General features: G+C 44.8%; 1 protein-coding gene across 3 annotated transcripts in view; it reads right to left on the bottom strand.

Annotated features, from left to right (window-relative positions):
• The window catches only part of THSD4 (thrombospondin type 1 domain containing 4), a 702,916-nt gene that overhangs the window by 55,816 nt on the left and 634,383 nt on the right, over positions 1-12,717 (bottom strand). For all 3 annotated transcript variants that reach the window (XM_059714825.1, XM_019477615.2, XM_019477616.2), the window contains one exon: positions 10,004-10,177. In XM_059714825.1, coding sequence (XP_059570808.1) covers positions 10,004-10,177 — 174 coding nt within the window. The remainder of the gene's footprint in view (positions 1-10,003; positions 10,178-12,717) is intronic.

The raw sequence follows: 12,717 nt of genomic DNA, 5'->3' as shown, positions 1-12,717 counted from the left end.
GGCTGTGGCTGCTATAAATTGTGTGCCTGAAAGCAGGAAAAAGGCTTTGAGATGCTTTAATATAGGTTTTGGCTAGAGGTGGTGTACCAATAGCATTATTGCTAGAAGTGAAAAAGCAATAATAGGATAACATTAGGAATTAGATGTAGCTAGTGAAAGTTGTAGAACATTTACGATACAGCAAGTTGCAGTACTGCTATTAGTGATGTGACATAAAAATAAATTTGACTTCTTCATGAATACTGTGACTGGAAATATTTTGAGTGTTGCTTGAGAACCTGGTGTATTGCTGGCTTGCACTACTGGCCTGGTGTTCTGGGAGGAAATACAAGCCTGTTTTACTGTAATTCTAATCTCCATGTAGAATTTCTAATATTAAAATGTCTGGTTTTACATTAGTATCTGCAGAAATTATAGCATTGTGCATTGTCCAGTACCCACTTAATTGCTTATAAACAAATTAATTTGCTTTTGGCAGTCATCTGGTTTTGAAATCTGCACCAGCTCCATTATGCCAAAGGGAAATGAGTTGGAGAGGAGAAAAAAAAGCTCGTGCAGGTTTGTAACTCCCCTTCTACCATTATCTACTTTAAATCTAAATTGGTTTTGTTTTCCATTGCAAACTATATAGTGATTTACAACTTCATAAGAAAAGGAAGCAAAATGCATGTTCTCACATGGTTGCAACATGAAAATCAGAGGAAACTTGACATTTGAAACTGAAAAAAGAAACAATTTGCATGTTATCTTCCAAGGTGGACTTCTGTTTTTTGTTTCCCTGTTTTCCTCACTTTTGTTCCACTGGAATAAGGAGAATTCTAATTGAGATATCTCAATGAGAAGCAATCATTATTAGACATTAAAAACTGCAGAACATTATGTTACCTAGGGTGTCCATTACTTTTGGCAAGCTATCGAATCTAGTGTGTCAGATCAGTCACCCAGACAAACAGCCTTTGAGCATTTTGCTGTCTAAGGCAACCACCCATTCAGTCTCATTTCTACAGACAGCTTTGGGAAGACAATTTGAAAATGGCCAATATTAAAATCAGAAGCATTTTCCCTTCTAAAACTCTTAAGGGAGTTGGGGCTAAATACTGCCAATTAGAGTGCTCCCATGATAAGTTACCCTACCTGGCTGTACTGCTTCTGGTTTAGGTGACAGCTTGTTTGAAGGCATCACTACTGGGCAACATAAGTTTACCGTGTAGATGTGGTCCATGAGGATATATATATATATATATAAAGTCTAGTAAACTGCCTATTGATAGCAATAATCCCAGCAAATGTCTCAATCTAACATGGGTATAGAATTTTGAAAGCAGAAAGCTACTCTGCAACTGAGATGCCACATAAAAATGGTGAGCACAGTGGGCAAAATGTTCAAAAACACCTAAGACCAAATGGAAGTCAATGCAACTTATGGTATGAACGAATGTACATTTTTAGAGGCTACAAAATGGGAGGAGAAATGCTGTTTGGGGGCACACAGTAGGGGTCACCATCTGTTACATCTGCATGAACCTAGAGTGGGACATCACTCTTACCTTGGCCCTGGACAAAGGAAGCAGGGTTAAAGTTGGAGTGGTTTTGCTACAGCTGTATTGCTACAGGCTAATACACATTTATCAGTCACAGCAGAATACCAGCTTGGGTGGCCCAAACAGCAGCTGCCCTTCTCCTTCTGAAGCTGCTACAAATGTCTGCTTGCACTGGCCATTAGTTGCTTTTGAAAATGACATATAGGTGGCGTTAGAAAATGTCAACCCTTATCTTTTTCTTACTGCATGCCACTTGGACTTGAGGGCAAGTTGCCACAGTTTCTCAAAACAAATTTTACTCATCCTTATGACATACTGTTCTTTTATGGTATTTTGCAAACTGAAAGGAAGTGAAGAAGGGTAGTCTTTGGATTATAGAGCAAAGAAAAGAAAATCAGCTGCCCAGAGTTCATTTTTGCAGCTTTGACAAAGACTCCCTGTGACATGCTGGGCATATAATTTAATTCCTGAACCTCCTATGCCAAGCAACTGCAACTCAAGCTGCTCAGAAGTTCTACCCCCCCCCCACTCCCAAATGTTTTTCCGTTTTCACTGTAAGCAGTTTCAGACTCCCCTGGTGCCCCTAGCTGACCAAATCTCACAGCTGGGAAGCCAGGTGCCTTAAGATTTAAGGCATAAGGGGTTATCACGCATCTGCCATCACAACTCTTCATGGCTAGTGTCCTAGCTTCCTGGAAAGGAGACTGGGGCCCTATAACACCTAGGAGCTATGGCAATAATCATGTTAATTCTAGATAGTAACTGACAACTCCAGGAAATATATTCCATTTCAGAAACCCTGAGTTTCAATGCTTCTGGAATTAAATATTTCTCAAGATTTTAATATATATATATATTTTAATCCCAATTTGGGACATTATTTTTTTCAAAAACTCAAACATGAAACAGAAAACTCAATTCAGTTCCTGGCCACTTTTACCTGCAAACCTATGGGAGTAAGATACCCAGCATTTCTGAAGCGTTTAAATTATCTATTCCTCAGCATCCTCATCTGTTGAATAGGGATAATACCCAACTGTACAGAATCACAGAATCAGAAGAATTAAATTATTAATGTGTGTGAAAGTGCTTTAGAATCCTTCAATAGGAGATATAATAGAAGCACTTCTGTTGTATAACTGTAATTTAAATTTTAATAAATGCTTTGTTTTTAATGAAATGCTAGGTTTGCTTTTTTATTTCCCTAATGCACAGTGGTATTATTTTTCTTCCAGATTTTATTTTGGCTTCATATTATCATTTAACAGTTTAGAACTGTTTTTATGTTTTGGCCTGTCTTCCAAATATGTACTAAGTGCAAAATGAGAAACAAATGAGAAAACAAAAAATATGGCAATGGGAACAAACAAAAATGTTATAGGGGAAGGCTCCAGTCTGTTGGAAGAATGGTTGCCGACTGACCATAAATTTAAGGACAGTCCATAAAAACAAAGATAAAAACACCTGTCCATAAAGTCTAAAAAATGGAGCCATCCATAAAAAAGCTAAGCAACTGGGTGCTGCGCTGAAGATCGCTGGTCAGAAAAAAGCTGCAGGAGGCTAAGTATTGGACTGACAAAGCAGAGTAGTGCTACCTAGTGTCTAAGACAGAGTGCATAACCTTCCATTCTCCCAGAGCTTTGCGGCCCACAGGAGCCTCTAAAGCCAGCCCTGTCCTGCCCCCATTTCTCCTAAGAGAGATCCTGCTGCTGCATCTTGTCTCTTGCCTCTAACATTGCTAGGCAGCATTTGAGCAGACAGTAGTTCTTCTCTGGAGGTTGTCAGAACCAAATAGTTGTATGCCTATGGCACAGTGGAAGATTCCTTTGGTTTGATCCATAGTGATCCATTGATTCTGCTGTCAATCAATCTGCATGCCTGTGCCATGGTGGAAAATTCCATTGATCTGATATGATACATATGGCACAGGGAAAAACTAGGTCACAGCAAAAAAGTAGGTCACAGTGGTAAAATTCCACTATGTAACTATATACCACAGTAATGGAAAGTTACAGCTTAGAAAAAGTTCCTGCCAAACTTTATGCAAACACGCACACCACTATTGGCTCTTTCTAAATTATTCATATTTGGTGACTAGCGATTGGCTTGTTAGTCATATAAAAGGTAAATCAGTTTCCGCCCACGTTGGAGAACTCCGCACATCTCTCCAGCTTAGCACGTTGGAGCACTCCGCACACACCTCGGAGAAGGAGAACTCAGAGAGCGAACGCGGAGAGCTCGAACTCCGTACATATCTCAGAGTAAAACTGGTGGACTGATCACCCACCAGCGACTCCCTGTCACACGACCCTCCTGACATACCCCGACCCCGGTACTGCAGTAAGCCGATTACAGGAACTTTGTCAGTCCTCTCACGTGTTTAAGAGAGTCTTTATAACTCGTCTGTAACTGCAATTAAGCTAGTCAACTCTGCCTGCGCCCATACATCAGTGGGGTAAGTAAACAATCTATTTGTTACCAATACGCTTCCGTGCCTAATTCCGCTCCATCGGTCAAAAGTACCCACCTGCGTTTCGGGCTACTGGCCATAGCCCCGGCCTACCACTCGACCGCCACAGAGGTCTGTTCTGGGAAAGAGGGATGGGGCTACTGGAGATAAAGCTAGACACTAAGCAGGAGGGGACAGCATGATTTGGGGTGTGGTTGCAAGGCATCAGGGTATAAGGGTCCCTGGAGTGGGGGCAACTCAAGGTAAACCATTGGTGCAATCAAGCAGGGTTGCCAATCCAAGAATGATTTTATATATGATGTTAAAACTCTAAATTTGAACCTGGCTCTTGCCCAAGGCCTGGCAGAAGGGTTACATTTATGTTATGTAAAATATGTCAGTAAAAAGTTTGGCTGTCAGTAAAAAGTTTGAAAATTGTCAGTAAAAAAATTAATAAATCTTGGGTTGGCAACCCTGGTCAGAAGAAAATACTGGTCAGCTTCCTACTGCAGCACATTACAAGAGTGAAGGTTCCCTGCTTCTAACCCACAGAAGATATTCACCTTCCAGCAAGCAAAACCATAGAGCAGTCATGTGGCACACATACAACATTTTCAGGCCACATGGATCTCATTTAATCCTCATCAGGCCAACTCTGTTGACAGGATAAAGCTCATACTTTATAGAATAAAGCTCTTCATAAATATTTTGGTCCCAATCCTGCTGCCACTGACTTCAGTGAGAACAATGTTTGGTTTACTACAGTGTCATGGCGGGGTCCTACAGGAGGGCCATGATCTCCTTAAGGCCCCCTCTTCTGTGCCAAGTCGGCCCAAGGGCACCCTCGGTTTCTCGCCCGCCATGTCTTTGATGTTTAAATCAGTTGGGAGGCTGCCTTACACCCTCTTGGTCATGTCTCTATGTTGATTCGGACCCCGTGGTTTCCCGGACTCCTTGTGGGTTTTGTCCTGCAAATGGGTGCTTTGGGGCACCCTGGCCTTATGGGCTATGTGTGGCTCCAACCACCCCTTATACCATGCCCCAAGCCTCGCAGTTAGAATGGACGTTGGACTGTCACTATCTCTCTCTCTCTCTACATACACTGCCGCCCCCTCCTGGGGTTCTCCTTGCCCTCCCTTGGGGCCTTCTCTGCGCCGTCGCCCTCTCTTGGGGCCTCAACACACCCGTACTGGGGCTTCTCAATAGTGCCCCCTCCTGGGGCTCGCCACGCCCGCACTGGGCTTCTCAATAAGGCATTCCCCTCTCCGGGGCTCGCCGTGCCCAACTTGGGCTTTCCAATAATGTTGCCCCCTTTCTGCGGCTCTCCGTGCCCACGCCTGAGCTTCTCAAACATGCTGCCCCCCTATCTGGGGCTCGCCACACCCACGCTAGGGCTTCTCAAAAGTGCCCCTCTCTAGGGCTGGGGTCTATACACCCCATATGCTGCGCCCTCCTGGGCGCTGGGGTCCTCACACTCCGCTGTGAGGCCCCTTTGAGGATACTGCACCCGCACTGGCGCCGGGGTCCCCACGCTGCTGTGGGTTCCCCCTGAGGCCTCCTCCAACCCCGAATAGCCTCACCCAAACCACCGGTGTAATACATAACAACAAAACAAAACACAAGCCCCTAGGCTACAACTTAACTTAAGGCTGCCTGGCTATAACAACATTGCTCCAATGTCCCGGAGCCGCCATCTTTTACTCGGCTTGAGTAGTACCAGTGGTTCTCGCATCTTAGCTTCAGAAGCTCCTCTCCGTCTGGCGGCTGGCAGGGAACTGCTAGCCTGGCCTCAGCCCCTGGGCCTTATGAGGGCCAGGCCCTGCCCCTTCCCGTCAGCTGACTTCCTGGTTGCCCCGGCAACCCACAGCTGTGCTCCTTAGCCACTGCTAGGGCTTTTCCTCTAGCAGTTTTTCCTCTCTAGGAGCAGGGCACCTCGGTGCTCTGTGACATACAGAATTTATTTCCTATTTAAATGAATGACAATACCTCATGTGTGTTTCTCCTGGAGCATACTGGATATGAGATTCAGGTATCTGACTTGAAATTCCTTAGGTTGTTATTGGGTCAAATACTCAGAACACAAGACTTGTTTGTAAAAAATGGACACTCCTGGCCACCATGGTTGTTTATACACATGCTCCAGGAGAGGGGGAGGGGAGGTAGAGGAGGCTTTAATTAGAGCAGCTCTTGGAGATAGATACCTACTCTCAGAGTTGCTTTAATTAAAAGCACCCAGAACATCTTGTGTATCAGCATCACACTACTTCATAATGGTGGTAGGGGCATTTTATCTAAAGCTTGTTGAATGAGCTTTAGATAAAAGTTCCCCTGCTGCCATTCTGAAGTGCAGGGATGCTGATACACAAGATGCTGGAGGCTGATGGAGCATGGCAATTATCATACTCTAGCAGACTCAATTAATTGAGTCTGCTCTGATATGCTGTAATTACAATGCATTGGAGCAGCCTCCCTGCTCATGTGTAGGCACCCCATGTTCATAATTAACTCTATCACATGATGCATACTGTGGTCATGCAATCCATAAGCTTTGCATTGGAAACATATACTTCTAAAACTCTCAGATCTATAAGGTTCTCTGCATATGGACAACTTTAGTAGCAGATGCAAAGATTCTATTCATATTTCCAAAAATAATGGCTTTTTAAACACAAACATCATATATTTTTTGTGGTTTAGAAATTTTTCAGCTGTAATATGGTCTGAAGCTGATGTCCGCCTCTCTTTCACTGTATTTGTTTGCTTAATAGGGGCTTTTTCATGAGGTATTTATTACACAGCATGTCACTATGTCAATCCAAAAACAGTTGATACGCAGCATTAGGTTATGCCAGAACCAGCACTACAGAGCACCATGTCTGGATTTACTGTCTTTAAACATTTGCATCAGGAAGATAACTTAGAGTAAGTTGGCATTATTCTGCAAGAGACTATTAGTATTTGGTTTCATATGCTGCCTTTTGGATGCTGGATATACCACAGCATTTTGTCAAACAATTGGTCAATGTTAGTGCAGGGACTAAAGGCAATAGCATCTGATGCTATGCCCAGTACTATAATAACTAACATACTTAGCTGGATAGCTCAGTTTGATTTTATATTATATTTAGACAGAATTTCTAATGTTAATTGTTTTCAACTACCATGTTCTTGGTTAATTAATATGATAGAGTATGAGCTAATTTGTTAAAATATGCAGATACCATGGTATATACCATATTTATTCAATTAAAAGATGAGTATTTTTCCTCACTTAACAAGGGGGAAAAAGCCCTCATCTTACAGTTGAATATGAGGCAGCACAGGGCAGACAGCTGGTGTGGCTCTGGTCCCAACCTTGGGTCGAGGCCAGAGCCACAGCTGCTGTCTGACCACCCCTCCTCTCCCACCTGTCCCTGCAGATTTGGCCCCTTGTTGCCCCCATGTCTCCCCTGCACTCCCTCCCACTGCACCTCTTCCCCTCCCCTTATCTTTGCTTTGGTGCTGGCATGCTCCGTCTCTGCTGCAACCTGCAGTATGGAGCAAAGAGCATGGACCAGGCCTATAGCCAAGTCTGCGCTGCTGCTAAGGAGCTGGGCTGAAACTGTGCTCCATGCCATAGGCTGCACCAGAGATGGAGCAAAGATTAAATGGAGGTGGAGGGGCAGGTAGTGGTGGAAGATGGGGAACAAAGAGTGAGGCCCCAAAGCTCCAGGAGGCAGAAGCAATGTGGAGTGGGGAATAGAAGAAAGGGATTGGGGATCTGAGGCTGCAGGAGGCAGGCACAAAGCGGGTATGTGCGGGGGCAGACAGTTAGCCAGAGCTAGCTACATACCTCTTCCACTGCCTGCCCCATTACTGCCCCCCACATTGCCTGTCCTCCTCACTGCCTGTGGTTGGGGGAGGGGGGGTGAATTTAGGATGATACTCTGTAAGGGGGGAGTTCCCAGAATTGTTTCCTACTTTAAGTTGCTTACATTATAATTTATGGGAATGAGAAGGGATGTGCAAAGCTTGGGTAGCTGACACACACACACACACACACACATACACACACACTGAAAAAGGCTGTTCTGTGATATCTACAGCTGGGTTTCAAAGCAGACCTTTATTAAATCTCAGAAAGAAAGTCTGTTCTTGTGAGATTTCAACACAGTTTTACAAATTCAAGAGGCCTAAATTAGCTTTATACAAGTATCTAAACTTTTGGCTTCTTACCTGAACCATTTGTAAGCCTCCCATCAATTACTTATGGCTTGGCCTACAATTCTTTTTTAAAAACTGTTTTGGGAAATTAGAATTAAAAATACAACCTCTATATAATATGGAAATACCCATTTCCATTCCATTCTAAGATTCTTCTGAAGCATCTTTAACTCAAAATATGCCCCATGGGAAGAATACAGAAGCAACTGAACCCCACCGTAATAGCTAATAGGCAAAAATAAAATTGGTGGCCAAAGGACCACATTTGCAAAGATACTAAGCTTCCACTGACTGCAACTAAAAATTGTGATTGTTCAATACCTTGGAAATCCTTATGCAGATACCCAATTATTAAGGATCCAAGTTTGAAAATTTTGGCCCATGATCATTTTTTCATAGGGAGAAAAAGAACCCTATTCTTGACAAGAATCAAACTTTAACAACACACTCCTGGCAGAGCTGCTAGGGATTATGCCAGACACAGTAGCAGACATTTGAAAATCATTGATTTTCTCACTTACATAATTTAAAAAAGGTAACGAAAAACATTATTTTCCAAGTTTAAAATGTTCACATTAGAAAAAAATCCATTCCCCCCATAGAGAATATTTTATTTCTACGCTCTCATTTAACATACATGAAGACAACATTCTAGATTCAGAAGCTTTTGTCTTGCCTTCAGAAAAATTAAAAAAAAATATAGCAACTATAAAAAAATTAGATCATATGTTTAAGCCTTTAGAGAACAAAAAGGTTGCATTTAGCAAAATAAAAAGAGAGGGCTAGATCAACACATCCAGTTGTCAACAAGTTCAGTCAGATATGATTCCAGATTATGAATCCATACATTTAGATCCACACTTGTGCCTTCTATATGACCTTTTGAATCTAAGGGCCCCTCTGCACATTACCTTTATCATGCAATTACCATGCCTTCAATTAAACCTGCCTTAATTAAATTTACCATGCCTTTAATTAAGCCTTTAGAGAACAAAAAGGTTGAGTTTGAAAAAATAAAAAATAAAAAGTATAAAAAAAATAAAGAGAGAGGGCTAGATCAACACATCCAGTTATCAACAAGTTCAGTCAGATATGATTCCAGATTCCAGATTTGAATCCATACATTTAGACCCACGCTTGTGCCTTCTGTATGACGTTTTGAATCTAAGGGCCCCTCTACATATTACCTTTATCATGCGATTACCAAATTAACTGCACAGTTAATTTAGACCAGCTACATATGCAAATTAACAATCATGCTATAAAAAGGTCCAATGAGCTATAAAGTTATTGCTCAAAAATGCTTACCAATGTTATAGCTGGTTGCTATCCAACTTTAATTTACATGTGTAGCGGGGTCTGCCCCAACTGTGGGGGGTGCACCATAAGCAGCCCGGGCTGGCAGGACCACAGCCAAAGGAATTCTCAGCCCCGGCAGTGCCAGGCAGCTGTGGGACTCTGGGTCCCATCAGCCGTGGGGTGCAGCTGTGATCTCCCAGGCCCAGTCAGCTCCCCCTGCACTGGCAATAAGGCACAATGGTATCTAATTCATGATCCCACAATCACAACTCCTACCACTGCATTTGTGGCATAGCAGGGGGCTTAATTGTGTGGACTGTGCATTGGATCTCATTGCATCTTTACTTGCACATGTAGAGAGGCCCTACAACAGTCTGGATCCAGTTCTTTTTTTTTTATATGTACATTCATGTTTGCTCTTTTTCTGACCAATCTTTTAAATTCTGATACGGTTCAGTTGCTTTAGGAGGCACAGATTAGACAAGCACAAGACAGTAATGAAAAGCCTTACCCTGTCACTCCATTCTGTGAGGAACCAGCTCTTTGCACAGGGCCCCATGTCACAGTTCTCAATATCACTTGGCCGTAGTTTCATGTTACACTCCTCATCATCAACAATGTCTCCAAGATTGCTGACACACTTTACATCTCGGGTCCTCTGCCCCACTCCACATGGGACTGAACACTGTAACAAAAAGGGAGTTTGTTAGAACTGCATTAAACCATTAGCCATGGTCTTATTATTTCAAGCTAGAGGTCTATTCACTCCTGATATCATAGGTAGGAAAGAAAATATCCAGAAGAAATCCTCTAGATTGCTGAGGAAAGGGGGCAATTGCAGTCATTCTGTAGATCTGAAGCTCAGCCAGGTGCATTTGTGAGTGTGGCAAGATAAAATGTAAAAATGTAGGGTGACATATGCTCTCCCCTTCTATAGACATGAAAGGTGTAACTATAGTAGGACCATGGTGGTTTTACTGTACTGCAGAACTTCTGCTGCAGCAGTGTAGTTTTACACAGTGTTTCCTACAGAAGCACCACTCATTATTCCCCTATCTAATCAAACAGAAAAGTTATAAAACTATCCAGGAGGAAGTGCAACTGCAGAACTAATGCTATTTCTTCAATCATGCTCATGAGTTATGTCCATGGGCAGGGAATAAAGTCAAATAAATTCAAAGGAGTGCAGCTTCAAAATGTGTGTGCGCCCCAAGACATAAAATGCTCAGACATGGTTCTGCCCTGCTAGTGCTCCTATCACCATCCAGGCACAGCATGAAAACAGAAAAACAAAAAATAAATAAAAGTGTAGAAGATGATCATGAAATTAGAAATCATAATACAGATGTACAGGAAAAAAACTCATTACAGTTGAAGAGGCAGCCTTATTGTAAGTGCTTGACTACAACTTCATATTATCCCAATGGAAATTTTTCAATGTAATTATTACATACATTAATGCAAATTAATAGTTCCTACAGCAACTTAACTCACTATTTTCCTATCTAATAAGATGGGAAAGCCATAAAACTATCTAGAACAGGGGTGGGCAATTATTTCAGGCAGAGGGCCACTTACCCAGTTTTGGCAGGCTGTCAAGGGCCACATGGGTAGCTCCGCCCCTTGACAGGTGCCCCGCCCCTTGGTCACCATCTTGGAACCAATGTCCCAATGTCTTGGGACCAATGCCCCAGGGCCAGCACCAGTGGGGCCCAAAGCGGGTCACAGGCTGGCAGGGGTCTGTGGAGCCGGGCTGGGCTGCACCAGCAGGGAGAGGGGGGAGCTGGCCAGTCTCCATAGAGCCCCAGCAGCTGGGACCCCGTGCTCCTGCCACTCTGCTCTGGGCCCCACCAGCACTGGCCCTGGGACACCGGTGTGGGCCTGTGTTCCTGCTGGCTCCCGCACCTGCTCACTCCCAGTGCCCCCACCAGCCCCTGACCCCCTGACCCCTGCAGGGAAGAAGCTGGTGATGAGCGTGGGGAAAAGCGGCCCCTTGCCTGCCCCATGGCTGGTGCTCTCTGCTGCAGGTGCTCACAGCCCATGCGGGCTGCAAGCAGCTACGGTGCAGGGCGCTGGCCATGGGGCGAGGGAGGGACCACTTTTCCCCGTACTCAGCACCAGCTTGTAACCCAGCCCCACTACCAGCCTGGGCTCTACATCGGCTCTGGGCTTGCCCATCGGCAGCAGCAGCTGCAACCCCCCCGCTTGCCATGCCAGGCAGTGTTGGCTGCTGCTGCCAGCCGTAGCACGCACTAGGCAGCCCACAGGTGGCAGTAGCAAATACTTCCCAGTGCAGCAAGCAGGGGGGCTGCAGCTGCTGTTGCCATGCACAGCCCCGATGGGTGAGCCTAGAGCCGGCGCGGGGCCCAAGCTGGCAGTGAGGCTGGGTTACCAGGTGGTGCTCAGTATGGGCGGGGGGCAGGGAAGCGGCCCCTCCCCCACCCCGTGGCCAGCGCTCCCCGCTGCAGCCACTCGCAGCCCGTGGGGCTGTCCAGAGCAGGCACAGGCAGCCCCAGGCAGGCTGCAAGCAGCTGCAGCACGGGGCGCCGACCAAGGGGTGGACGAGGGGCTGCTTTGCCCCTGTCCGTGCTCAGCTTTTCCCAGGCTACTTTTCCCCGGGCTCCATCCCTGCCCAGGGTTCTCCCCTGCCCTCCCTGCCACCTTACCTGAGGTTCTGGTGCTGCCAGGGCAGCCATGCAGTCTCAGGCCAGAAGCCCCGGTTGGGGCTTCTGGATGGGGAGGGCGAGGCAAGGCAGGCCCTGCTGCTATGGGAGCCTGCTGGGCTTCCCTTGTGTCCTACTGCCCTTGGTTCCTGTCATTTTTGACAGGAACCAAGGGCAGATAAATATTACTTTTCTAAAGTTTTTAGAGGCCCCACGGGCCAGATAGAATGGCCTCGCGGGCAGGATGTGGCCCGCAGACCTTATTTTGCCCACCCCTGATCTAGAAGGAAGTATATCTCTCTTATAGTACTGACATTATTTCTTTCATCATTTTATTCAGCCTATTTGTCAAAACCCTGCTGAGGTGTGTGAAACTAGCCAGTACTGTAGCAGAATAACACTAAGGAAAAGAAGAAGAAATACTTTGTCTGTCATATTGTGCTTATAACTGGTTGATCTTAAAGTAGAAAGATGTATCATTATCCCCACTTCACAGATAAGAAAAGAGAGGCATACAGAGATCATAGAAAATTAGGGATGTCCTTGTGGAATCTAGCTAGGG

Source organism: Alligator mississippiensis, chromosome 11, assembly GCF_030867095.1.
Source record: "Alligator mississippiensis isolate rAllMis1 chromosome 11, rAllMis1, whole genome shotgun sequence".
In the NCBI taxonomy this organism is placed as follows: domain Eukaryota; kingdom Metazoa; phylum Chordata; order Crocodylia; family Alligatoridae; genus Alligator; species Alligator mississippiensis.
This window is presented reverse-complemented; position numbering and strand designations above follow the sequence as displayed.